The 27,434-nt window shown below is 46.3% G+C and overlaps 1 protein-coding gene across 1 annotated transcript in view; it reads left to right on the top strand.

Moving 5' to 3' along the window:
- AACS (acetoacetyl-CoA synthetase) overlaps nt 1-27,434 on the top strand; it is a 154,447-nt gene that overhangs the window by 17,240 nt on the left and 109,773 nt on the right. Inside the window, exons 3-4 of the mRNA XM_075322439.1 lie at nt 12,957-13,077; nt 15,189-15,302. Of these exons, the coding sequence (XP_075178554.1) occupies nt 12,957-13,077; nt 15,189-15,302 (235 nt within the window). The remainder of the gene's footprint in view (nt 1-12,956; nt 13,078-15,188; nt 15,303-27,434) is intronic.

Raw genomic sequence — 27,434 nt, 5'->3', positions numbered from 1 at the left:
GCCTCGCAGGTTAGGACAAGCCGCGTCCAGGACACGGCGGGTCCTGATTGTGGGCACGTACCCTTAGTGAGGCTAAAGACCTTGCGGTCATCTCATTTGTTTGGGGCATTTTTAGCATTGTCCCAATGTATCTGTGCTTCTTTGCAAATGGTCTTCATTACAAAACAAATCCTGTGTGCAGCTCCAATGCAGACCTATATGTCTCCATGGTAAAAGATTACAAACCCATTCCCTTACCTTTTATTGTAAGAGTATCTTTGCTTTACCTACAGGGTATAGGGTATTTTCTGTCTGTGGTTTATAAGCAGAATTGATATAATTAATAATGCTGCTTCGCAATTGGTCTATACTTACTAATGGAATTACAGGGTAACATTAAGGGATTTAAATTAGCCCAAACATTGAAACTTTACTAATAAATCCCTAAAAGTAGTAAATCTAGCATTTTTCTATTTTTTTCTAGGCCCCAAGTGTATTCCTCTTTACTGATAACAGCATACAAATCTAATACATACAACATTCCTATCGCAAATGGCCTCTCTCAAGCCATAGAATAGAAAAAGTGACCAAACTCTTCTTCAGTGGATCTACTGTTGCTCCGGCCTCTGTGTATTGGCAGCGGTGATATCATGTCTACAGCGCACATGACCACCTAAGACAGTCACTGAGGTTGGGTGCTCTGCCAATGTAGATGTCGCAAGGAGTAAAGCGGGCTTTACACGCTACAACAAATCTAATGTGTCAGCGGGGTCACGTCGTAAGTGATGCACATCCGGCATCGTTAGTGTTGTTGTAGCGTGTGACAGCTACGTGCGATTGAACGTAAAACCGTTCATCGCATGCACATTGTTCATTTCCTTAAAATTGCACGTCGGGTTGTTCAATGTTCCCGAGGTACCACACATCGCAGTGCATGACACCCCGGGAACGATGAACAGATCGTACCTGCGTCCCGCGGCTCCCGCCGGCAATGCAGAAGGAAGGAGGTGGGCGAAGTGTTTGCGTCCCGCTCATCTCCGCCCCTCCTCTTCTATTGGCCGGCTGCCGCGTGATGTCGCTGTGACGCCAAACGTCCCTCCCACTCCAGGAAGTGGATGTTCGCCGCCCACATTGAGGTCGTATGGACGGGTAAGTACGTGTGACGTCAAATAATCGTTTGTGCGACACGGTCAACAAATTGAACGTGCCGCACATACGATGGGGGGGGAGGAAGATCGCATACGATATCATATGTGATATCGTAAGGTTTAAAGTAGGCTTTAAGCTTTGTGATTGGCTGCAGTGGTGATGTGCGCTGTCAATGCACAGTCACCGGAGCAGCGGCGGAGAGCTGGCGCTGGACATGGGGAGGGTGAGTATTATCTGTGTTTGTTGTTTTACAAGTATACAGTAGTTTAGGGCATTTTGTGAAAGTAACACATCCCTTTTAAAGGGTTTCCCTGCCACACTTCACTTTTGCATTGGTGAGTGGGTGGCTTTGATGGTGTTCTATTGCCAAGTGCCCCTGGCTTCAGGTGGATTGTCCCATAACTCTTATCACCTACCACGTAATCCGACCCCAGCAAACACATGAATGCCGGTCAGTAGTGTGATTACTGCTCCATCTCTTTGTTTTACCACAATCCATAAACCCCAGTGTATATACTGTATTGTTATTTGGACTTTTTAAACTATAAATAATGGATTGACTATGATTTCTAACTTTTTTTTTGTTGATTAAAATGATAATGGTGTTTTTAGTAAATTTATACATGACAGAAAAAAATATGTGATGACAAATTATCCTGTCTAAATGTATGGATCCCTACGTAATGTTCCTGCCAGCAAAGCCCCATTCACAGATATCATTTTTATGTACCACACTTACGGTATTTTTTTTTTTACATATGCATACTCATTCTACTCATGGGCCTTTTCACAGACATGCCTGTTTATTTTTTCGCATTGGTTTGCAGAAAAAAAAGGAGACCTGTCTGATTTTTGGAACTGTTTTCTGGATCAAATGTGCCCATTGATCCACAAAACAAGTAGAAGAATGACACCCACAGATTAGACTGTTTCACACTGAAAGCTGCTAGAAGAAGGCTGGGAAACCTCCATCTGTTTCTTCTCTGGATGGTAGAAATATAATCAAGCACACTGCTGAAAATCGGTCTGTGATTATATTTATTATATATATTTATTATGGTGTATAAGCAAAAAAAAACCCATAACTGGCTAGTGATGTCCAGATTCCAGCTGCAGTGTCAGTGCTTCTTGCTGTGTTGGTGTCAGCGAAGTCAGAGGCCTTTGTTTTCTACAGACACGTCAGGAAGCCTTCTTGCCTACTTTGTAAGATTGCAGGAAGTATAACATTTTTTTCGTGTTTTAGATATTACACTTTTATAGCAAGCTATAATTATTATGGACACAGAGATCCCACTCAATGCTTTTGTTGTGTTTAAAGGGGTGGTCCGGTTTGATGCTAAATTCTAATATTCTTATTTTAAAGGGAATTTGTTACCAGGTTTTTGCTCCCTCATCTGAGAGCAGCATAATGTAGAGACAGAGACCCTGATTCCAGCGATGTCACTTACTGAGCTGATTGCTGTAATTTTGATAAAATCCATGTTTTCTCTGCTGCAGATCTAACAGTTATACAGAGCTTATGAATATGCTGGACTATCTGGCAGCACGCCAGGTAGTCCTGTAATGATAATCTACTGCTGATTAATCAGTGATATTATCAAAACTACACTAAGCAGCCCAATAAGTGGCACATCGTTGGAATCCGGGTCTCTAGCTCTACATTATGCTGCTCTCCGATTAGGTGGCCAAAACCTGGTGACAGATTCTCTGTAAAAAATTCCCCACCACTCCCTAACTACGCTAACTAACTGCTACTCTATTTTATTTTCTATATCCTGTCTGATGACAATGTGTTTGAGAATCCCAGTGCTTGCAAATGGCAGAGTGTGTGGTATTGATCCCAGCCTCCGCCCCCCCACCACTAAAATATATTGCGTAATTATTATGCGCGTGTCAGGGGCTGGGCTGTCTCTGCTCTTTCCCTCCCTGTGCTGTGCGATCTGCACAACGCTTGCTCTGTTATCGTCTCAGGTCAATAATAACCTGCCAGTGTATACCAGGTGTGCAGGAGACCAGTGACATGAATAGCAGGGGTGGCGGTACTCTCCTGCATGCCGGGAATAGACACCGCTCTGTTGCCGGCAGGTTGTTACTGATCTGAGCTGATAAGAGAGTGGACAGATCGCACAGCGCAGGGAGGGACAGACGCAGCAGGGACAAAGCCGGGGATAGACCAACCCTTAGGCTATGTGCCCATGGGAGCTCGCACCTGCAGATATATCCGCAGGTACGGCCTCAGGTTTCCCGCAGCTGCTCGTCAGAATCCGCAGCTATTTTTAGCTGCGGTAGTACAGCGAAATAGCTGCGGTAAACCTGCGGTCATTCATGCAATTTACCTGCGGAAGTCCCGGCCTCTATCTCCAAACTGGAGGGCCGGGATTACAGCAGGTAATTCCGCAGGAATAATTGACATGTAATTACGTGCAGTTGCAGGACATCCGCAGCATGTTCCGCAGCCGCACGTATCCGCAGCATGGACACAGCACTCTCCATGTCCCATAGGATAACATGGGGAGTGTCTGTACATGCTGAAACCTGCGGATTTATCTGGAAAATCCAGAAAATCCGCGGATTTTCCACAGATAAATCCGCAGGTTTAATTTCCCGTGGGCACATGGCCTTAAAATGAGCTTCAATGATGATGCTTTGTTTCAGGGAGGGGAGCATAGACTGTGTCAATGACAGCAGCCTTTGCCCCCTCCCTGAAACAAAGTGTCTTCAGTAATGCTCATTTCAGGGGCTACACTGGTCCCTGTTATGTCCCTGCACTGTGCACTGTACGATCTGGACAGTGACAGTGCCCAGTCTGTGGTCGGCTCAGCTCTGCAGTAATGCACCGTCAACACAGCAGTGTCACAATACACGCCGTCCAGGGGGTTCGCACTGAAGAGCTCTGACATCAGTAATGTTACTGCTCAACAGCGTCGCCGAGTCATGCACAGTGCAGCTTGACCATGAAAGTCTGAAGAGTGGTAACGTTACTGATGCAACAGCTTTTCAGCATCGCCGGGTCTTGCGCAGGTCAGCGTGACCGGAACGTGGCTGTTGGGAAAGCTTATGAAGTGTCAGAACGAGGCTCCATAGACTTTGTAAGGCTATGTGTCCACGTTGCGTCGAGGTCCTTGCATTTCTAAACGCATCCTCTGGCAGTAATTGATTTAGCCAAAGTTGCTTTTGACTACAAAATAGCGCTAAAAACGCATGCGTATTTACCGCGTTTTTGATGCGTTTTTAGCGCCTTTTGCATGCTTTTCCATTGCGTTTTGACAGATGCGTTTTGAACATAAAGATACTGCTAAATAAAGTTTAAACAGTCAAACAAAATGAAAAAAAGGTAAAAAAGAGAATCAAATCTATATTTTTAAGATAAATAATGGAAATAGATATATTTATTAAATTCATAGCGGTAATATATTTATCACAAAAATAGCAATAAATAGATATTTTTCTATGTTTTAATTGTCGGATTATGTGTGTGTGTAAAGGGACATATGAAATCATTATTTTAATGTCCAAAAAGCATGCGTTTAGTTAGTCCAAAACGCACCTAAAAAGCAGGTAAAACGCAGGAATTTTGATGTTTCTTGGTTTTTGCCATTTCTCATTTACTTCAATGTTAGCAAAAACGCACCTCAAATGGCAAAAACAATTGACATGCTGGTTCTTTGAACGCTGAGTTTTTGCCCAAAATTATGCAAATTAAACGCAGTATTTTGAACTGCATGGTGGGCACAAGAAAACCCTATTTCTCATAGACTTTGCTGGGAAATCAAAACGCATGCATTTTGGCACTAAAAAGGTGCAGTTCAAAACGCTGCAGAAACGCAGGTAAAAACGCAACGTGGACACATAACCTTAATTGGATTTGCTGGACTTCAATGGATTCACTGGACTACATTGGACTTGCGTGGTTTTTTTTGTTTGTTTTTTTAAACACTGACGAGCAAAAGGGTAACAATGTTTTATAATTTTGACTTTCAGGCTCCATATCTCATTATGCACTACATCTTCGAACGTGAGACTACCTTCAATTTATAGACAATCATCTTGGCTTTCTTATACATAAAATTGACTTGCAATTATTTAGCTTATGGTTATTTATGCAGATTCTGGTCATTGTTACTGTTTTGCTCCTCGTGGTAGAAAAAAAATCTTTTTCCTCCTCTATATTACAAATTACTACCTGCTCTCACATTCCCTAGTAGAACAGTGTTTTTTGTTATGTTCATTCCGAAGAAAAGGTCACTGGTTCGATTTGAAGAGCAGCTATGAAGAAGATTCCCAAGAAAAGAGAAACCGCATCATCCAGCTCTTCGATAGCGTTCTCTCGGCCAAGAAAATTAGTAAAGAGAAAAAAAACAACATACACAAAAGTACTTTATTGAATAAAAAAAATCCCACACTCTTCCGACGTAGTCCACCAAATTTGACGTAGTCCATAAATTGCAACCTGAAAAAACCCCAGAAAGATATAAACATAGAGAAATACAACAAGACCTTTACCCTCATTCACCACTTTATTAAAAAATCCCAGTCGTGTCTGATGTAGTCCAGTGAATTTGACAAATTAAAGTCTATGGAGCCTCGTTCAGACACTCTATAGGCTTTAACACTAGAAGTCCCAGAAATTTCGAGCTCTCTGGGTTCCAAAGGTAGAAATGTTAAATGACCCCTCTCTGGGACTTTTAGTGTTAACAGCCACTTCCTGGGAATGCGGAAGACTGGTAACGTTACTGGTGTCACAGCTCCTGCCCCCTCCCTGAAACAAGCGTTATCATTGACGCTCGTTTCAAGAGTTGTTCTGTTTCTCTATGCTGTGTTCCTTCCCTGCACAGTGCACCAGTGATGGCATCAGTGGGCGCGGCGCTGGTGTCCTGCCTGCCTGGTATAGACACCACAATGTTACCGGCAGATTATTATTGATCTGATCCGATAAGAGCGGGCACTGTGCAAATTGTACAGGGAGGGACAGACCAGCCCCTGAAACGAGCGTCATGATTACACTTCGCATCACTTCTTCCTTTCTTCTTCTATTTTTATTTTTTAATTTAAATCCACTCCTGTTTTGGGCTTCAAAAATGGCATAAAAACATTGAATAGTGAGTTTACAGTGATTATGCCATTGGGTTGTCAAATTGCAGAAGTATCAATGTTTGAGATGGTCAATATGGGGCTTAAAGGGGGCTTTACACGCAACGACATCGCTAACTAGGTGTTGTTGGGGTCACGGAATTCGTAACACACATCCGGCCTCGTTAGTGACGTTGTTGCGTGTCACACGTACGAGTGACCGCTAACGATCAAAAATACTCACCTAATCGTTGATCGTTGACACGTCGTTCAAATCCCAAATATCGTTGCTGCTTTTGGACACAAGTTGTTTGTCGTTCCTGAGGCAGCGCACATCGCTACGTGTGATACCGCAGGAACGACAAACAAGACCGTACCTGCGTCCTCCGGCAACGAGGTGGGCATGTCTTTCCTTCGGCTGCTCTCCGCCCCTCCGCTTCTATCGGACGCCTGCCGTGTGACGTCGCTGTGACGCCACACGAACCGCCCCCTTAGAAAAGAGGCTGTTCGCCGGCCACAGCGACGTCGTTTGGAAACTAAGTACGTGTGACTGGTACTAGTGATATTGTGTGCCACAGGCAGCGATTTGCCCATGACGCCTAAACGACGGTGGCGGGTGCGATCGGCAGCGACATCGCTAGCGATGGCGCTGCGTGTAAAGTGGCCTTTAGGCTACATTCATACATCTGTCTAAGACTATATGTCCACATGGCTTTTTTATGTACTTCTTTTCTTCAAAAAAAAAAGCATGTTTGGCAGGAAAAACGCAGCAGCAAAAAACGCACATTTTTTATTGCGTTTGCATTTTTTTATATGTTTTTTTCCTGCTTTTTGTGCATTTTTTAATGCTGACGATCATGGGGATTCAGGCCCTTTACCCTCGCGATTGCCACTGGGTCACTTGCTGATGTTACAGCCGGGGTCCAACTCTCAATGCCCGGAGCAGTGCAGCCGCCAGTTTAACCCCCTGAATGCTTTGATCAGTGCGATTACAGCACTCAGGAGGCAGGGAGAGGAATCGTTTACCTCTCCCTGGCGATCAGGTCCCTGTATTGCAATCACAGGGACCCGATCGCTGCCATGGTAACCCTGGGTCATCATCATGACGTCCCCGGGTTACTGGGCTAAGGAGAGCTCTCACACCATGGTGTATGCACAGTGTGTGAGGCAAAGGCCTGTGGTATAATCCCCTGTAGTGATAAAGCATTGCATAGAAATGCCGAAAAAATAAATGCAGAAACCATTGACATGCTGCTGCTTTTTTTCCAGCAACAAAATCTGCAAGGAAAAAAGAAGCAGCGTGTGCCCAACAAGTCAGGATTCTCATAGACTTTGCTGGGAGGATTTTTCCTTGCTTTTATTGATTAAAATAAGCAAGGAAAAAAAACGCCACGTGCGCACATAGCCTAACACCTCCATGTGCTGCCTGTTGTGTTTTTTTCCTTTGGGTAGCAAACAGACCCATTATTTCATGGATCTATACACAAATCAGTGAAAATCATGGATCCGAGAGTGAAACTCATCACATCTTATTTTGATCCATGTTCATCATCAGACTCGGACATACAAGTCAGTGGGATCAGAGAGAAACAGATGCAATTCAGAAGCTTCCACTTTGCTCTGAGCCTCACAAATCTGTTGCTTTATGATAAATTTAAGAAAAACATGGGACCTTCCCGTGTGTTTTTTTTCTCTTAACCCTAAAGGCCGCTTTACACGCAACAACCTCACTAACGAGATATCGCTGGGGTCTCGGAATTCGTGACGCACATCCGGCCTCGTTAGCGATGGTGTTGCGTGTGACACCTACGAGCGACTGCTAACGATTCCGAAAAACGGCAAAAATCGTTGATTGTTGATACGTCATTCCTTTCCCAAATATCGTTGCTGGTGCTGGATTTAGGTTGTTCGTCGTTCCTGAGGCAGCACACATCGCTACGTGTGATATTGCAGGAACGACGAACAACAGCGTTCCTGTGTCCTCCGGCAACGAGGTTGGAGTGACGTTAATGCGGCTGCTCTCCACCCCTCCGCTTCTATTGGTGGCCCGCTTTGTGATGTCGCTGTGGCGCCGCACGAACCTCCCCCTTAAAAAAAGAGTTTGTTCGCTGGCCACAGCGACGTCGTTAGGAAGGTATGTGCGTGTGACGCGTACTAGCGATATTGTTCGCCACGGTCAGCAATTTGCCCCTGACGCACGCACGACTGGGGCGGGTGCGATCGCTAGCGATGTCGCAGCGTGTAAACCGGCCTTAATCGTGGGCATGTCTTCTTATGTGGCGTTCTGGACTCAGCGTATTTTCACTGCGTCCGCTTCCTTTTCTCACACAGAGTCAAGTGGCTCCACCGCTTAAATTGACCTGGTGCGAATAGGAAACTGCGCCACAGGTCAGTTTACGCAGAGTTAAAATAAAGCACAGTGGGCAGGAGATTTCTATTAATCCCATCCACTGTGCTTGTACTATACAAGGCAGCGTTTTGGATGCGTGAAAATACGCTGCATTCAAAACACTACTTATACTGATCGTGGGCACGTGCCCTTATTGTTTTGGGAACAAACACCTTTTTACTGAAAGAAATATCTTGAAGAAAAAAAAATATTCAAGATTGATCTCGCACAGCTGGGGTTACCTTAGGAATTTCAGTGGCCGTAGGAAGGCAGCTCCGGTCCATCATATAACGCCAAGTGTGAGGAGGTGCACGCTCCAAAGACAGCTCACGTCCTAGGCACTCTCACATGTAGAAAAGAATGAACGGCTCCACTCCAGCATCCGTATAAAACGTTGCCTTTATTTCAAAACAGGATGTGCATTAAAAATAGCAGTGGACCCGTAGAAGCACTTCAGAGTGCGAAACGGCCGTCGTCCCCGGGGGAGCCCGCACATGGTTTCGCCACTGCTATTTTAATGCACATCCTGTTTTGAAATAAAGCCAAAGTTTTATACGGACGCTGGAGTGGAGCCGCTCATTACTTTATACGTGTGAGAGTGCTCTTTACTGAAAGAAAACCCCAAACTAACAAAATGAAACAGATCAGAAAAAAATGTATGCCACCTGGATGCAAAAAAGATGTCACCTGAGAAAAGATTAATATTCATACTGATATGTGATTGTAGCCCAACTTGTATGAGTTCACATATATGTAGATAGATGCATGTGCACTTATTGTAGCCATATAGTGCCCTTATTATGAAGTAACTGGATACCATAATAATAATTTAGTGTTAAAGAGAAGTGTCAGTAGTATCCCTCCTAAGCCACCTACAAGGGCATGTACTGTGGGTCATATAAAGCTAAATTAAATATCTTGATATCTGCAATTCGATGTCTTATTTCAGAGATATTTTTTTATATATGTAAATGAGCTGTTAAGATCTATAGGCCGGATATAGATCCCTGGGAATTTGGCTCCTAAACTATTTTAAATAAAAGTGGGCGTTTCCAGTGTGAGACATGAAATGACTGACAGTCTGCTATCCTGATCTCACTAACAGTGCTGTGTGTGAGGGTAAAAAAAGCAGACAAAAAAGCACACGAATAAATACTTGGAGCTTGGACATGTGTCACTGCCAAAACATTTACATGGAACTAGTACATAAAATTCAGTCCAATACAATATTAGACGTTACCCTACAAGAAAAAAATGTACGCAGACAACCACAATGAAAGATGTAAGCGTTATTTAAACTTACAAAATACATATTAAGGCTAGCGCCACACATCCATGCTGCCGGCACGTGTTTGTCATTTTTTACACGTACCGGCGGCACGGAGACACTTTAACCAATGCTACCCTATTGTAGCAGGCACACACACGTAAAACCACACGGAACGTGTGTCCGTGTGCGTTTGTACGTGTGTGCTTTTTTGAAAGCGCTGACATGTCAGTGTTTTCTCCCGCAGCACGGGTGTCACACGGCCCGCACCCGCACCACACGGGTGTAGTGTGGATGCGGTCCCGTGTGACACGCACCGGAGAAACCACACATGTCAGTGAAAAATAAAAAAACATTAACTCACCTTCTCCAGCCCTCCTGTCTCTGCCGCTGCTGCCTCTTGCTGCCGACCGCCGCTCATTATTCTCATTGAATATTCACTTCACTGCCTGGCAGCAGCAGCAGCGGGGAGACGGGAGGGCTGGAGACCGAGGATCAGCACCACGGACAGCAGCGCGGACATCAGGAAGGACCAGGTGAGTATAATAATTACCGGTTCTACGTGTGCTATCGCGGATAGCACACGTAGAACACACGTGTCCCGCACGTACCAGAGACACGTACTTACCTGCACGCAACACGCAGGGAAAATACGTGTCTCTCGGCACGTGCGTGAATTTCACGTGAGTGTGGCAGAAGCCTTAAGAAGTAAACAAAAGAAAAAAACTCCAGCATGCGAGTCCACGATCTATAAAATGTATCTTCTTTTATTGGATATGCATTAAAATAATTCTTTGCAGTTTAAAACCGTAGATAGCTCATGGTCATAGTACGCATTTCAGACGTCTTGCGTCCTTATTCAAAATACATATTTAAGAAGTAGTTTATAAAGTGTGGATCCAGCAGATGGCACCACAACACTGTCAATATGTGTAGCAGGAGGGAAGTGTTAAATAACTACGGTTAGCAAAAATGTGATATATGTAACCAAAGAATAAACAGAGATACATAGTACAATAGATGTAATAAGTCAAAATAAGACCATGTGCATTTTTTATGCAGTTTTTCCACAAATCTGCATGTCTATACTTATGCTAATAAAGTCAATGGGAATTCTGAAGTGTTGTGAACTTGTTGCTTATTTTTTTCTTGCAGTTTTGGTGCAGAAAATAATCTGGAGCTTGTCAATTACTGTGTTTTTGAGCCCTTCCACCCATTGGTTTCATTATGAAAAACACAAAGCGAAAGCGCACTAAAAAACGCACCTTGTTTTTCTGCCAGAAGATGCAGATTTGTTGCAGAAAATTTCTACACCAAATACTCCGCGCACGCACATAGCCTTAAAGAAGTGGTTCACTCATATTTATTATTGGTCACATCGATATTATTATGTTGAGAAACAAGGTTTCTCTCAAATACCTTATGTTACCAATAGTGTCTGTGTGCAACGCGATTGCAGTTCGCTCTTCCTCATCGCTCATCACAGCCAAGCGTGTCCTGCTTGCGCGCTCTGCAAGCGAAGGAGGAGTGAGCAGGGAGGTGCTGGGCTGTGATGAGCAGGGAAACTCCACCCAGAGCCCAGTGACTCACGGAGAATGCGGCCGGTTGTGGTGATGTGAGGTGAGCAGGAAGTTGACTTGACATCACTGTATCCCCATACATGATGGATAAGGATCTGCCTGTAGTTCTCAGCACTGATCCTGACCAAATCACCAACTTCCTTAACGCCACGTCTCACTAAGCAACATCGCTAGCAACATCGCTGCTGAGGCACGACTTTTGTGTCGTAACAGCGATGTTGCTAGCGATGTTGCTGTGTGTGACATCCAGCAACAACCTGGCCCCTGCTGTGAGGTCGCTGGATGTTGCTGAATGTCCTGGACCATTTTTTAGTTGTTGCTCTCTCGCTGTCACATACAGCGATGTGTGCTTCACAGCGGGAGAGCAACAACTGAATGTGCAGTGAGCAGGAGCCGTCTTCTGAGGACGCTGGTAACCAAAGTAAATTTCGGGTAACCAAGAAGCCTTTTCCTTGGTTACTCGATATTTACCTTCGTTACCAGCGTCCCCGCTCTCACGCTGCCAGTGCCGGCTCCCTGCTCCCTGCACACATAGCCAGACTACACATCGGGTAATTAACCCGATGTGTACTGTGGCTAGGAGTGCAGGGAGCCAGCGCTAAGCGGTGTGCGCTGGCAAAAAAGGTAAATATCGGGTTGGTTACCACTGCATCTACAGTTACCAATTTGCCCATTTTTTTTTCGAGTTCTCAATGCTGAGCAATACAGGTAGATACTTATGCATCAGGCAATACCATCAGTGAGGCATCTTATTGGCTCCAAATTTATTCTGCTGCCGGACAACGATCCCCAACATACAGTCACTGTTATAAAGAACCATCTCCAGCCTAAAAAAAAAAAAAGGAGTTTTGTAAATAATGATAACATGGCCCCCACAGGGCCCTGATCTCAGCATCATAAATACAGTAGAAGGATTATAGAAAATCTTCATCTACAGAAGATCGGGGGTTAGTTGTCTAAGATGTTTGGAACAATCACCATGCTGAGTTCTTACAAAAACTGCACCAAATATTGAATATATCAAAAACTATTGAAACATTTTTGTTTTTAACATATGCCATCAGCTCCTTATAACCGTGACTTCCATTTGACACTGTAAAAGAGTTCATGTCAAATGTGGAAAAGAGGCGCAACAACGTATAGACCCTCTTGGGCTCTGTCTACCCCTCCATCCATCGCAGATTCCAACACCTCTACCTGCTGCACTGTTTCAGAAAAGTGCTGGACATCATGTGTTTAACCTTACAGACCCTCGTGTAGACAGGGTGGGCTTCCGGGCACCACTGCTGTTTGGCACTGCTGATTTTTCAGCTCTTATGATAAATTAAAAATGACAATGTGAATAAAGCCCAAGCCGCACTCTTTGTGTTCCCTTCTACCATACATACCTTTTATAAGTGGAGTCCTTACAGACTCTGAGTATTGGAGGACGAGATGACGTGCTGCTCATATGAGACAATGGTGATCTAGATGCTTCTTACTATATACAAGTGGAAGGATTTGACATGATGTTTGTTTGCAGGTAATTGACAGATCGAAAGGGATTGCTGATGTTCCAGAGTGGTTTCATGGCAGCCGCCTGAATTTTGCAGAGAACCTTCTGAAACACAAGGACAATGATAAGATTGCTCTGTACGCCATAAGTAAGTGCCGGCTGACGTAATGGTAAGCATGCTGTGATGCTTGTTTCCAGCAGGAGCTGATAGGCACAGGACACAACTGGACCCAATGAATGCTTTACAGCAAAGAAATAATGGCATGACTGCTGTACACGTGTGTGTGCTGTGAATAACCACAACCTAGTACTTGTTCACAAAAATGTTTTGGCCCATAGAGAAATGGTAGCTGGTTCAAAAATGGAATAAGAAGGACTGTGCTATTGGGGAATGTTAGTTTTCCCTTTATTGCGTTCTACTTAATCCCCCTGATGTTCTCTTTTGGTTGCATGTCTGTATACACAAGTCCACGTACGTCTCCCTTCACACTGCTATCTGTAATGTGCACTCAAGGTTTCAACCTAAACGATTTGATAGAAACCCCCGGACATATAGGTCACCGATAAACTTCCATGTTACAAAGAAATTAACTCAAAATATACGTTTTATACTGAAACCCTCTGTATGGAATAGTCCTATACTGGTAAAAAAAATATTAACTTGTATGGTTCTTCTTACCCATCTGCCTGCACCACCATAAAAATATGGGGATAAGTAGCAGCCAAACAATAGAGAGAGTGGAAATCGAACCGCAGGACCCTGTCCATCAGCCATGTCAGCAATCTGTGGCGGGAGCCCTGAGAATTCTTTTTTTTTTTTTAATTTGTCTGCCTGTCACGATAGTAATAAAGTAATGGAATCAGGACTCATAATCTGACCATCGAGCTAGAGGAGCCCCTAACTGTCCCTCATACCATAGGTATGCTTAATGGTGGTGAGGTCTGGAACACCAGCGTATCCCTGACTCCTGAGAAGCCCTGGTCTTATACCCCTCAACCCCACCCCGGGTGCTGGACGGGACTGGAGTGATAAATCCACACACATAGACCGACAGGGAGGAACTGAAATGTTAACTCACTGCAGTCAATCACAGAGGTAAAGACAATAAAGAAAAGGAAGGAACTACACAACTATCAGGGTATCTCAATCACACACCAAGACTGCTTCCAGCAGTGCTCCTGAAGCTGTATCGCCATGCACCAAGAACGGTATCGCTTTCGCTATATTCAGCATGGATGAACAGGATCCACCATCTTTAAAGGGCAGAGGCGGCTGTGATAGGTCTTCAGTAACCTGTGACACCAGCAGCAACTCGGACTATCAGGAATTAACTTCTGCCAGACCGATCACTAGCAATCACCAATCTGGTCAACGTCCAGCTCTGACTAAACACAGAAGCACCAGGTAGCGTGATGCACATGTGATGTCGCGCTGTGCCTGCTAATCAAAATAAGAGCTGCAGATGCTGTCGAGTAATGACGGTTCTCATGGCTCCTATCTATTGACCACAAATTACTGACATGTTCGATGAAGTTGGGTTCTCCGAATCAATTCGCGACAACTCTCTCTATCTTTTTGGATAAATTACATGAGGCAATCCAACTAGTTGTCCTCTTACATGTAAGTGATATTCAAGGTGAAGCCCAAGGCTGCTTTACTTGGCCAGATTTTCTGCCCGAATGAGCACCAGTTGGCAGTATAATAAGGTGATTGAAGCTTGTATAAGAACCCTTTTACAGGGGCCAAAGTGTACAGCATGAGGGGCATCCCTATACGCTCTGCTGCTAATGTTACTTGGAGGAATGGTCATATGGCAATACTTACATGCCAGTCATCAGCCTTACTATGTGGTTTTCAGTACTCCAAGGTGGTTTGATGAGTGATGCCTATCATCGTTAACATGTTTGTATACTGCTAGGGGTGAGTGCGGTATTTGTAATTTTTACGTCCATCCTCAATCCTGATGTTCTTGTGATTACTTTGTAATCTTTGGCGACGGTGTTAGAAGACAGTAGTGTTCACCATTCAGCCATGCTCCTAAATTATCAATGTCTTCCTACAAAACAGATATTTGTGTTTTCACTTGCTGATCTCCTGCGATGTCTTGCCCTCAACCTCCAGGTGCTGGGTAAGAATACGCAATAAGCCTAATGTGTTTACCGGCTGCAGATGCCTATTAGCTATTTATTAGGTCCGTCTCTGCCAGGCACTTGGCATTCTTATCATTTTACTGAGCTGTATCTCATTATTTTTCTCAGGGGAAGGCAACGAGAATGTGGAGAAAGTCACTTTTGAAGAGTTGAGAAGAGATGTTGCTCTGTATGCAGCGGCCATGAGGAAGATGGGGGTCGAAACTGGAGATCGTGTTGTTGGTAATTGCATTTTCTTGTATGGGGACAGTCAACAAAATCTAATGTGACCACGAGAGAAAAGATATTAATTATTAGCAATGTGTGCGGTGTTTAGTTTTCTGCTAATGCTCTTATTTTTCAGCCAGGATTTTGTGCTGTTGTCGTCACCTGTACAGTGAACACATTTAGCAAAAGCGTGTAATTCATTAACCGGCCAAACTAAGACTAGACTGATAAATATGCATCAAATCGGAGTTGGTCACTCTGGTAGACCAGAGTTATCAACAATTATATCACCTATTATTTGGTTTTCTTTGTGGCAAAATGGTGCCCCTCAAATTTTGGGGGATTGTGTGGCAGATTAGGCCACGTCTTTTCCTGATAAGCCATTCCCATTTCCAGCAAAGTGCTGCCTCCTTGTGGGTCATAACAAGTATCAAAAACACATAATGAAAAAATGCAAATGGTGATTCAGGTCCTATAGTGCTAAATTTTTTTGCCTCTTGGCATTTTTGCGTCAAGCTCCTCAAGATTTTCCAATACATATTCTTGTCTTTAACCTGTTTTTGTGACTTTTCAGTTGAAAAAAATAACACATTTTTCTACAATGTTGAAAAACTGCACAAAAAATCCGTAGGGGACTCCAGTCCCCTATAGTACATTTGCATAGAAAAAAAAAACAACAATTAAACTCTTTGAAAAGTCACAATTGATGAACTGGCTGCAAACCTCTTGAAACCCTAAACCTGGCCCAGAATAAACCCAACAAAAACAGGTGAACACTAGTGATGGGTGGACCTGGACTGTAAAAGTCCGGATCCGGGCAGGTTCAAAAGCACCCGAGCTCCGACTCCGGGCCTGGGGTTCTTAAAGGGGTGGTCCACCCATTTTTTTTTTCCCCCAATGATTTTCACTTACCATTGTCTGCATCTTCTTCAATAGCCTCTATTTCCATTTCTGGCACTGAGCGGCGCTATCCTGCACGCTCAGTGCCTGTCACATGACCGCCTGGAGCTGTGGCCGCCGGCATCCTCTGACGTCCCGGCATTTCCGGGCTCTCAAACAAGACGGGTACGTCACAGGATGCCGGCGCCACTCACAGTGACTGACAGGGCTGTGGGCGGTGACTACCGCACGTCACAGCACAGCATCGAGGGGAGGAGCCGGAGAACTTTACTGTGGAGCGGTGAAAGCAGACGCTTACCAGCATTCAGCTGTGGCAGGTACGGGCTCCAGTCTGGAGTACAGGGGGGGTTTCCTCCACTGAAATCCCCCCTGTCACGCAAGTATCTGATCACACTGTCCACCCGCCCGCTCTGCTCAGCTGTCAGGAGAACGGGCGGTGTCGGCAGTGTGATCATATACTCCCACCAGCAGCACAGCTGCATGGGACCAATCTGCTCCACTCTGTCACCTGCACTACAAGTTCCAGAGTGGAGACAGTGACATGCTCTGCTCTGACACATAGTTTGCTGCATGTCACTATCTGTCTCCACTATGGGACTTGTAGTGCAGGTGACCGGATGATACATGTCACTGTCTCCACTCTGTGATTTCTGCTGCATACTACCAACTGTATACACTCTCACCTGCACAACAAGTCCCACAGTGGAGACAGTGACATGCAGCACACTATGTGTCAGAGCAGAGCATGTCACTGTCTCCACTATGGGACTTGTAGTGCAGGTGAGAGTGTATACAGTTGGTACTATGCAGCAGAAATCACAGAGAGGGGCAGTTAGTGACATGTATCATCCGGTCACCTGCACAACAAGTCCCAGAGTGGAGACAGATAGTGACATGCAGCACAGAAAGACCAAAGGATAAAAGCTCTATTACCATGATTAGGCAGTGCACACAGGAAGGAGGGGAGGGAACTGTTGTGATGGAGATCTGAGGGGAGGGAACAGTCAGAATGGGTTGGGAGATAGATTGCTAGTTACTGCAAAGGATTATGGAAGTTGTAGTAACTGAACACAGGAAGTTAAGAGAGAGATTAACTCCATCAGAGCTGGAGCCAGAAATGAAGATGTTATGCTAGACCATGATAAAAGATAATATTGGTAAAATAACGTGATAGATGTGTTTAGAGGCACATAATAGCAAGATTTATCAAAAAAAAAAAAAAACAGTTTTGGTAACTGGACAACTTCTTTAAGGAACTGCTGAAAACGATCCGGGTCTGTCAACTCGGGTAATTTAAAAAAAAAAAGAAAATAAAGAAAAAAAAAGGGGAAAGGAGGCCACTCGTACTATTTCACGGGCCGATCATTATCTTCATGCATATGCACTGCTCTGTCCCACCCACCGGCAGTTCCCACATCTCTGATTGGTTGCAGTCAGACACGCACCCAACCTGTATGATAGCGTGTCTGACTGCTTTCAATCATAGACGCTGTGTGCATACCTATGGTGTAAAAATAAATAAAATTGGCATAGGGTCCCTCCATAAAATGATACCCAGCACAGATAAAGCCACGGCTACAGGCACAGCCCCTATCTTGGCCGTGTGTCAAAATAAGCATGTGAATTTTTTTTTAAAAAATTACTTAAGTAATTTTAAAAAACGACGTGCGGTTTTCCCTTCCAATTTTAATACTCAGCCATGATAAAGCAGACAGCTGCGTTACAGCCGTGCAGAGACTGGTAAGTATAAAGCGCTTGCTCCAATCTTCCTATCCCTTCTACCACCATTTTTAAGCGCCTGATTCAGATCCCCATACACTTGAGGACAGCCGTCTGGCTAGATATCTGCGATCAATTCTTGGTCCGAACCAGTTTTTTTTTTTTTTAAACCCATTTTGACTCACCGATGCTGGGTATCTGCGAGTCCGCCCATCACTAGTGAACACATAAGAAAAGGATAAGATGAAAACAGGTGAAAAATGTCAAAAAAGCAAACAAAAAGGCACAAATGCAATAATAAATTGGACCCATAGTGCGGGTCATAAAAGACAGCTTTTTGGTGCAAATTCCACCAGAATCTTGAGCAAGATAATAATATTCTAAATCCCAGACTATATAAAGGGTTGTTCACATTTTCAACATTGAGGCATACCCATCAATGCAGAGCCGACCGCTGGGGCTCGCGTCCTCCTCAGAGGTGGGCATGCTATTAATTTGTAGGGGAAATTTGGATAATCACTACATGGCTGTAGGAGGGCAGTAGTGCCAGGGCTTTTTCTTTGTCGCTCCATTGGGAGACCCAGACAATTGGGTGTATAGCTATGCCTCCGGAGGCCACACAAAGTATTACACTAAAAGTGTAAAGCCCCTCCCCTTCTGCCTATACACCCCCCGTGCTCATGGGCTCCTCAGTTTTTATGCTTTGTGCGAAGGAGGCAGACATCCACGCATAGCTCCACAGCTTGGTCGGCAGCAGCTGCTGACCAGGTCGGATGGAAGAAAAGAGGGCCCATAACAGGGCCCCCAGCATGCTCCCTTCTCACCCCACTTTGTCGGCGGTGTTGTTAAGGTTGAGGTACCCATTGCGGGTACACAGGCAGGAGCCACATGCTGTTTTCCTTCCCCATCCCTTAGGGCTCTGGGTGAAGTGGGATCCAGGATCGGTCTCCAGGCACATGAGACCGTGCTCCCTCCGCAGCCCCTGGGAATCTGCAGGATAGGAGCTGAGTATCGTCAGGGACAAGGCCCTGCTACTATGAGGTACTCTGTGTCCCCGTGGGGACCGCGCATGGAGCGCTGGTGCCAGACACATTACAGCAGCACGGCTGGGTGTGTTAGTGCGCCGGACATGCAGCGCCTGTGCCAGACACTTTCCAGCACTGCTGGGTGTGTTAGTGCGCCGGACATGGAGCGCTTGTGCCAGACACTTTCCAGCACGGCTGGGTGTGTTAGTGCGCCGGACATGGAGCGCTTGTGCCAGACACTTTCCAGCACTGCTGGGTGTGTTAGTGCGCCGGACATGGAGCGCTTGTGCCAGACACTTTCCAGCACGGCTGGGTGTGTTAGTGCGCCGGACATGGAGCGCTTGTGCCAGACACTTTCCAGCACTGCTGGGTGTGTTTGTGCGCCGGGGGACTACCGCGCGGCCGCGCTTATTACCGGCCGCGCTTATAACTTTAGCCCCCGGCTTCTGCGGCCTAGTGTCGTTCATTCCCGCCCACAGGCCTGCCAGTCAGGGAAGGGGCGGGACGCTGCATGGATCGTCAGCGGAGGGCTGGAGCATACATTAGTATCCTCCTCCCCCCTCACTCAGTACAGTGGGGCTCTGGATTCCCGCACTTTTCTTGGGCACGCCCACGATCTCCTCCCCACAGGACGCCGGCAGCCATTCCTGTCAGCGATTAAGACGCTGGAGAGGAGAGACAACACAGGGAGACCCAGGCAGGGAATCCGGTGACCACACAACTGCTTTGAGCGGTCGGTAAGCAGCACCTATGGTGCTGGCCCCACTGAGTACCGAAGTGTGTATATATATATATATAGGCTTATAGGCTATACATTGCACTGTACGGTCGCTCTGTTGATTTTTGGCTATATACCCTCCTGGTTGTTCTCAGAGGAGACAACATGTCATCTGCAAAAAGCAAGGGTGCCAAAGCACAGGCGTACTTTGCAACTTGTACCTCATGTACAGCTGTACTACCGGCAGGTTCCACTGACCCTCATTGTGTGCAATGCTCGGCCCCTGTGGCACTTACTCAGCCGGAGCCTCTGCGACTGGTGGCCCAGGTGGATCCACCTGCTACCACTGTCCAGGTGACAGGGACGGAGTTTGCAGCCTTTGCTGACAAACTGTCTGAGACTATGGATAAATGGTCTGCTAAAATACTGGAAGCATTGCAGTCCAGACCGGTGATTCAGGCCCCGGGCTCTATCCAATCCTTGACCTCTGGTCCCCCTCAATTGGAACAGCAAAGTGCCCCTGGGGTATCCCATAGGTCCCAGGGTGAGGTCTCTGACACGGACCGCAGTCCCAGGCCGACCAAGCGGGGTCGCTGGGAAATTCCCTCCACCTCATCACACTGTTCAGGGTCCCAGCAGGGGGACTCTCTGGAGGATGAAGCGGAGGTATCAGATCAGGATTCTGATCCTGAAGCCGCTCTCAACCTAGATACGCCTGAAGGTGACGCAGTAGTGAATGACCTTATAGCGACCATCAATCAGGTGTTGGATATTTCTCCCCCAGCTCCTACAATTGAGGAGTCTGCTTCTCAGGAGAAATTCCGTTTCAGGTTTCCAAAGCGTACATTAAATATGTTTCTGGATCACTCTGACTTCAGAGAGGCAATCCAGAAAAACCGAGACTGTCCAGACAAGCGGTTTTCCAAGCGTCTTAAGGACACACGTTATCCCTTCCCCCCCGAGGTTGTCAAGGGCTGGACTCAGTGTCCTAAGGTGGATCCTCCAATCTCCAGACTGGCGGCTAGATCCATAGTTGCAGTGGAAGATGGGGCTTCACTCAAAGATGCCACTGACAGACAGATGGAACTATGGTTGAAATCCATCTATGAAGCTATAGGCGCGTCTTTTGCCCCAGCATTCGCTGCTGTATGGGCACTCCAAGCTATCTCAGCTTGTCAGGCGCAGATTAATGCAGTAACACGTACATCTGCCCCGCAAGTGGTGTCCTTAACCAATCAGGCGTCGGCGTTTGCGTCCTACGCCATTAATGCTATCCTGGACTCTGCGAGCCGTACGGCGGTGGCATCCGCCAACTCGGTGGTACTCCGCAGGGCCATGTGGCTACGTGAATGGAAGGCAGACTCTGCTTCCAAAAAGTTCTTAACCGGTTTGCCATTGGCTGGCGACCGCTTGTTTGGTGAGCGTTTGGATGAAATCATTAAACAATCCAAGGGAAAGGATTCATCCTTACCCCAGTCCAAACCAAACAGACCTCAACCACGGAAGGTACAATCGAGGTTTCGGTCCTTTCGGACCGCGGGCAGATCTCAATTTTCCTCGTCCAAAAGGCCTCAGAAAGATCAGAGGAACTCCGATGCATGGCGGTCTAAGTCACGTCCTAAGAAGACCACCGGAGGAACCGCTCCCAAAGCGGCCTCCGCATGACTTTCGGCCTCCTCAAACCGCATCCTCGGTCGGTGGCAGGCTCTCCCGCTTTTGCGACGCCTGGCTGCCACAAGTAAAAGACCGATGGGTGAGAGACATTCTATCTCACGGTTACAGGATAGAGTTCAACTCTCGTCCTCCGACTCGTTTCTTCAGAACATCTCCACCCCCCGACAGAGCCGAGGCTCTTATGCAGGCGGTGGGCACCCTGAAGGAGGAAGGAGTGGTGATCCCGGTTCCTCTTCAGCAACGGGGTCACGGTTTTTACTCCAACTTGTTCGTGGTGCCAAAAAAGGACGGATCCTTCCGTCCCGTTCTGGACCTAAAGCTGCTCAACAAGCATGTGAAAACCAGGCGGTTCCGGATGGAATCGCTCCGCTCCGTCATCGCCTCAATGTCCCAAGGAGATTTCCTGGCATCAATAGACATCAAAGATGCTTATCTCCACGTACCGATTGCACCAGAGCATCAGCGCTTCCTGCGCTTCGCCATAGGGGACGAACACCTTCAGTTCGTGGCACTACCTTTTGGCCTGGCAACAGCCCCACGGGTCTTCACCAAGGTCATGGCAACAGTGGTGGCAATCCTACACTCTCAGGGACACTCGGTGATCCCTTACTTAGACGATCTACTTGTCAAGGCACCCTCTCAAGGGGCATGCCAACACAGCCTGAACATTGCTCTGGAAACTCTCCAGAGTTTCGGGTGGATCATCAATTTTCCAAAGTCAAATCTGACACCGGCCCAATCACTGACATATCTTGGCATGGAGTTTCATACTCTCTCAGCGATAGTGAAGCTTCCGCTGAACAAACAGCGTTCACTACAGACAGGGGTGCAATCTCTCCTTCATGGTCAGTCACACCCCCTGAGGCGCCTCATGCACTTCCTAGGGAAGATGGTGGCAGCAATGGAGGCAGTTCCTTTTGCGCAGTTTCATCTGCGCCCACTTCAATGGGACATTCTCCGCAAATGGGACAGGAAGTCGACGTCCCTCGACAGGAACGTCTCCCTTTCTCGGGCAGCCAAAGCTTCCCTTCAGTGGTGGCTTCTTCCCACTTCTCTGTCGGAGGGGAAATCCTTCCTGCCCCCATCCTGGGCTGTGGTCACGACGGACGCGAGCCTGTCAGGGTGGGGAGCGGTCTTTCTCCACCACAGGGCTCAGGGGACTTGGACTCAGACAGAGTCCTCCCTTCAGATCAATGTTCTGGAGATAAGGGCAGTGTATCTTGCCCTAAAAGCGTTCCAGCCGTGGCTGGAAGGCAAACAGATCCGAATTCAGTCGGACAACTCCACAGCGGTGGCATACATCAACCACCAAGGCGGGACACGCAGTCGGCAAGCCTTCCAGGAAGTTCGGCGGATTCTGCTGTGGGTGGAAGCCACAGCCTCGACCATATCCGCAGTTCACATCCCGGGCGTAGAAAACTGGGAAGCAGACTTTCTCAGTCGCCAGGGCATGGATGCAGGGGAATGGTCCCTTCACCCGGACGTGTTTCAGGAGATCTGTTACCGCTGGGGCATGCCGGATGTCGACCTAATGGCGTCCCGGCACAACAACAAGGTCCCGACGTTCATGGCATGGTCTCAAGATCACAGAGCTCTGGCGGCAGACGCCTTAGTTCAGGATTGGTCGCAGTTTCAACTCCCTTTATGTGTTTCCTCCTCTGGCACTGTTGCCCAGAGTGTTACGCAAGATCAGGGCCGACTGCCGCCGCGCCATCCTCGTCGCTCCAGACTGGCCGAGGAGGTCGTGGTACCCGGATCTGTGGCATCTCACGGTCGGCCAACCGTGGGTACTACCAGACCGACCAGACTTGCTGTCTCAAGGGCCGTTTTTCCATCTGAATTCTGCGGCCCTGAACCTGACTTTGTGGCCATTGAGTCCTGGATCCTAGCGTCTTCAGGATTATCTCAAGAGGTCATTGCCACCATGAGACAGGCCAGGAAACCAACGTCCGCCAAGATCTACCGCAGGACGTGGAAAATATTCCTGTCGTGGTGCTCTGCTCAGGGTGTTTCTCCCTGGCCGTTTACCTTGCCCACTTTTCTGTCCTTCCTTCAATCCGGATTAGAAAAGGGTTTGTCACTAGGCTCCCTTAAGGGACAAGTCTCTGTGCTCTCTGTCTTTTTTCAGAAGCGCCTAGCCAGACTTCCACAGGTTCGCACGTTCCTGCAGGGGGTTTGTCACATCGTACCTCCTTACAAGCGTCCGTTAGAACCCTGGGATCTGAACAGGGTGCTGATGGTTCTTCAGAAACCACCGTTCGAGCCAATGAGGGATATCTCTCTCTCACGCCTTTCGCAGAAAGTGGTTTTCCTAGTAGCAGTCACTTCGCTTCGGAGAGTGTCTGAGCTAGCAGCGCTGTCATGCAAAGCCCCCTTCCTGGTGTTTCACCAGGACAAGGTGGTGCTGCGTCCGGTTCCGGAATTTCTCCCTAAGGTGGTATCCCCCTTTCATCTCAATCAGGATATCTCCTTACCCTCTTTTTGTCCTCATCCAGTTCACCAATGTGAAAAGGATTTGCACTTGTTAGATCTGGTGAGAGCACTCAGATTCTACATTTCTCGTACGGCGCCCCTGCGCCGCTCGGATGCACTCTTTGTCCTTGTCGCTGGCCAGCGTAAAGGGACACAAGCTTCCAAGTCAACCCTGGCTCGGTGGATCAAGGAACCAATTCTCGAGGCTTATCGTTCCTCCGGGCTTCCGGTTCCCTCAGGGCTGAAGGCCCATTCTACCAGGGCCGTGGGAGCGTCCTGGGCTTTGCGGCACCAGGCTACGGCTCAGCAGGTGTGTCAGGCGGCTACCTGGTCGAGCCTGCACACTTTCACGAAACACTATCAGGTGCATACCTATGCTTCGGCAGATGCCAGCCTAGGTAGGCGAGTCCTTCAGGCGGCGGTTGCCCACCTGTAGGACGGAGCCGGTTACGGCTCTATTATGAGGTATTATTTACCCACCCAGGGACTGCTTTTGGACGTCCCAATTGTCTGGGTCTCCCAATGGAGCGACAAAGAAGAAGGGAATTTTGTTTACTTACCGTAAATTCCTTTTCTTCTAGCTCCAATTGGGAGACCCAGCACCCGCCCCTGTTTTTTGTGTACACATGTTGTTCATGTTGAATGGTTTCAGTTCTCCGATATTCTTTCGGATTGAAGTTACTTTAAACCAATTATAATTTTTTCCTCCTTCTTGCTTTTGCACCAAAACTGAGGAGCCCGTGAGCACGGGGGGTGTATAGGCAGAAGGGGAGGGGCTTTACACTTTTAATGTAATACTTTGTGTGGCCTCCGGAGGCATAGCTATACACCCAATTGTCTGGGTCTCCCAATTGGAGCTAGAAGAAAAGGAATTTACGGTAAGTAAACAAAATTCCCTTCTTTCTGGAGTCCTTACCACACAAGGCCTATTAATCTGCACAGGAAAGTTCACTACGGTCAGACAATCCGGTACAACCGCTGTAGGTAATGTACTTACTTGGCCATTATGTGGCAACATCTCTGTAAAAGGAGAAATCGAGCGCAGATTGTAACTAAGTGACTTTCTTCTCCGGGGACCTCATTATTCCTTTAATACTGACATCCAAGGCTATATCTGTTCGTAAATTGGTTTACAGAACTGTCCAGATGAGTATAATAAAATAAGCAGCTGCGAGATGCCCGCGCGCAGATTGTCCATAGACGTATTTGTAGGTTCCTCGCTATCTCGACTCAGGGACTGGCATGCAAATAAATTATACTCTTAAGCTGGAGTTTAACCCCTTCATGATCAGATTATTTATTTATTTTTTCTTCTTCTTCATCTTTTTTGCTTCCCCTTCTTCCAAGAGCCCTCAGGTGTTTTTGAATGATCATACAATGTACTGGAAAATCGGGGAATAAAATAGCAGATCTGCAATGAGATGGCTAAAATCCTCAAAAACAATGGCAGAGTTGTGTCTTCCCCCATTGTTCATTGTTCAGTAAAAGTGACCTGGCAGTAGAATTCTCCACAACGTATCATTATGAATACAGCAATCCCAAACATTAATAGTGGCGGGGTTTTTTGTATTTATTTTATTTTTTTTTTTTTAGCATTTTTTTGTATTTTTTTCCTTTTCCTGTGTATGGACCTGAATGAGAACTTGTTTTTTGCGTGATGAGCTGAACTTTTTATTGATATCTTTTGATCAATTTTTATTTCTAAATTTTTAGAGAGTCAGAGATAGGAAAAAAAAAGTGCAATACTTAGTTTTTAGGTTCCCCACCCCCCCTTCTAATTACGACATTTATTGCTTGGGTTAATTATACTTTTAGTTTAATAGATAGGACTCTTATGGACTTGGTGATGCCAAATACGCTTATTATTTATTGTTATTAGGCCTCGCTCCCACTTGCACATAAGAAATCGCACCGATTTTTGTCCAGAAAAGTAGGACGAGTGAACTCTGTTTGGTATTCCATATGTCATGCAAGTGCTACTCGAGTGTGTGATTTATTTATTTTATTTTTTTTTCTTGCCTAACGTATGACATCCATATGCAATGCGTTTCTTTTTTCTCTGCAACTATGATTCTACAATCATTTACAGAACCGTTTAGAGTTTTCTATGCTGCAGAATGGTAATGTGTGTGTAAAAATCGGACGGCATACAGAAGGTCTGTGTGATGTCCAGCATATTAATGAGCTCTGTTTAACTGTTAGGGGTACTTTGCACGCTGCGACATCGCTAGCATGGGCTAGCGATGCCGAGCGGGATAGTACCCGCCCCCGTCGCACATGGGATATCTTGTGATAGCTGCCATAGCGAACATTATCGCTACGGCAGCTTCACACGCACTTACCTGCCCTGCGACGTCGCTCTGGCCGGCGACCCACCTCCTTCCTGAGGGGGCGGGTCATGCGGCGTCATAGCGACGTCACACGGTAGGTGGCCAATAGAAGCGGAGGGGCGGAGATAAGCTAGACGTAAACATCCCGCCCACCTCCTTCCTTCCGCATAGCCGGTGGAGGCAGGTAAGGAGATGTTCCTCGCTCCTGCGGCTTCATACACAGCGATGTGTGCTGCTGCAGGAACAAGGAACAACATCGTATCTCCTATTGGTGCGACATTATGAAAATGACCGACGCTACACAGATCACTGATTTATGACACTTTTGCGATCGTTTATCGGTGCATCTAGGCTTTACACGTTGTGACGTGTAAACCGGCGCCGGATGTGTGTCACTTTCGATTTGACCCCGACGAGATTGCAGTAGCGATGTCGCAGCGTGCAAAGTACCCCTTAGATCTGCTACAAAGTAAACATTGATTTTTATCAAAATGACAGCAAAATAGCTCAGTAAGTGACGCATCACTAGTATCAGGGTCTCTGTCTCTACATTATGCTACTCTCAGATGAAGAAGCAATAACCAGGTGAGAAATTCCTTTTAAATGCTGGTGTAAGTGATTGACAGTGGCATTTAAAGAGGTTGAACAGCAGCGATCTGAGATAGCTCTGGTTGCTGCTGTTACAGCAAGTTACCGATGTGGTCTAGGCTTAGATCATGATTCCGCTTTACACCTTGACAACCAACAGTTGACATAGCAGTACGTCATATGTTGGCAAGGGGATTAAAGACCAGGTCCAGTCCTGTCATCTAGTACTCAATCTGCAGACACTGTTATTTTAAAGCATTCCTTACTTTTTTTTTCCGCTGCAGAATTCGGCAACCATAAATGTAAAAAGGTTTTTCATCACTGCTGACTTCTGTATCGGGAGTAGAACGATGCTGATGATGTTGTGTTCTGGTATACTTGTCTAGAGACATACAGTCATATGAAAAAGTTTGGGCACCCCTATTAATGTTAACCTTTTTTCTTTATAACAATTTGTTTTTTTTCAACAGCTATTTCAGTTTCATATATCTAATAACTGATGGACTGAGTAATATTTCTGGATTAAAATGAGGTTTATTGTACTAACAGAAAATGGACAATCCGCATTTAAACAAAATTTGACCGGTGCAAAAGTATGGGCACCCTTATCAATTTCTTGATTTGAACACTCCTAACTACTTTTTACTGACTTACTAAAGCACTAAATTGGTTTTGTAACCTCATTGAGCTTTGAACTTCATAGGCAGGTGTATCCAATCAT

This window comes from Anomaloglossus baeobatrachus, chromosome 1, assembly GCF_048569485.1.
Source record: "Anomaloglossus baeobatrachus isolate aAnoBae1 chromosome 1, aAnoBae1.hap1, whole genome shotgun sequence".
NCBI classification, from domain to species: Eukaryota; Metazoa; Chordata; class Amphibia; order Anura; family Aromobatidae; genus Anomaloglossus; species Anomaloglossus baeobatrachus.
Note: the sequence above shows the minus strand (reverse complement) of the source record. Positions and strands in the feature narration are given on the sequence as shown.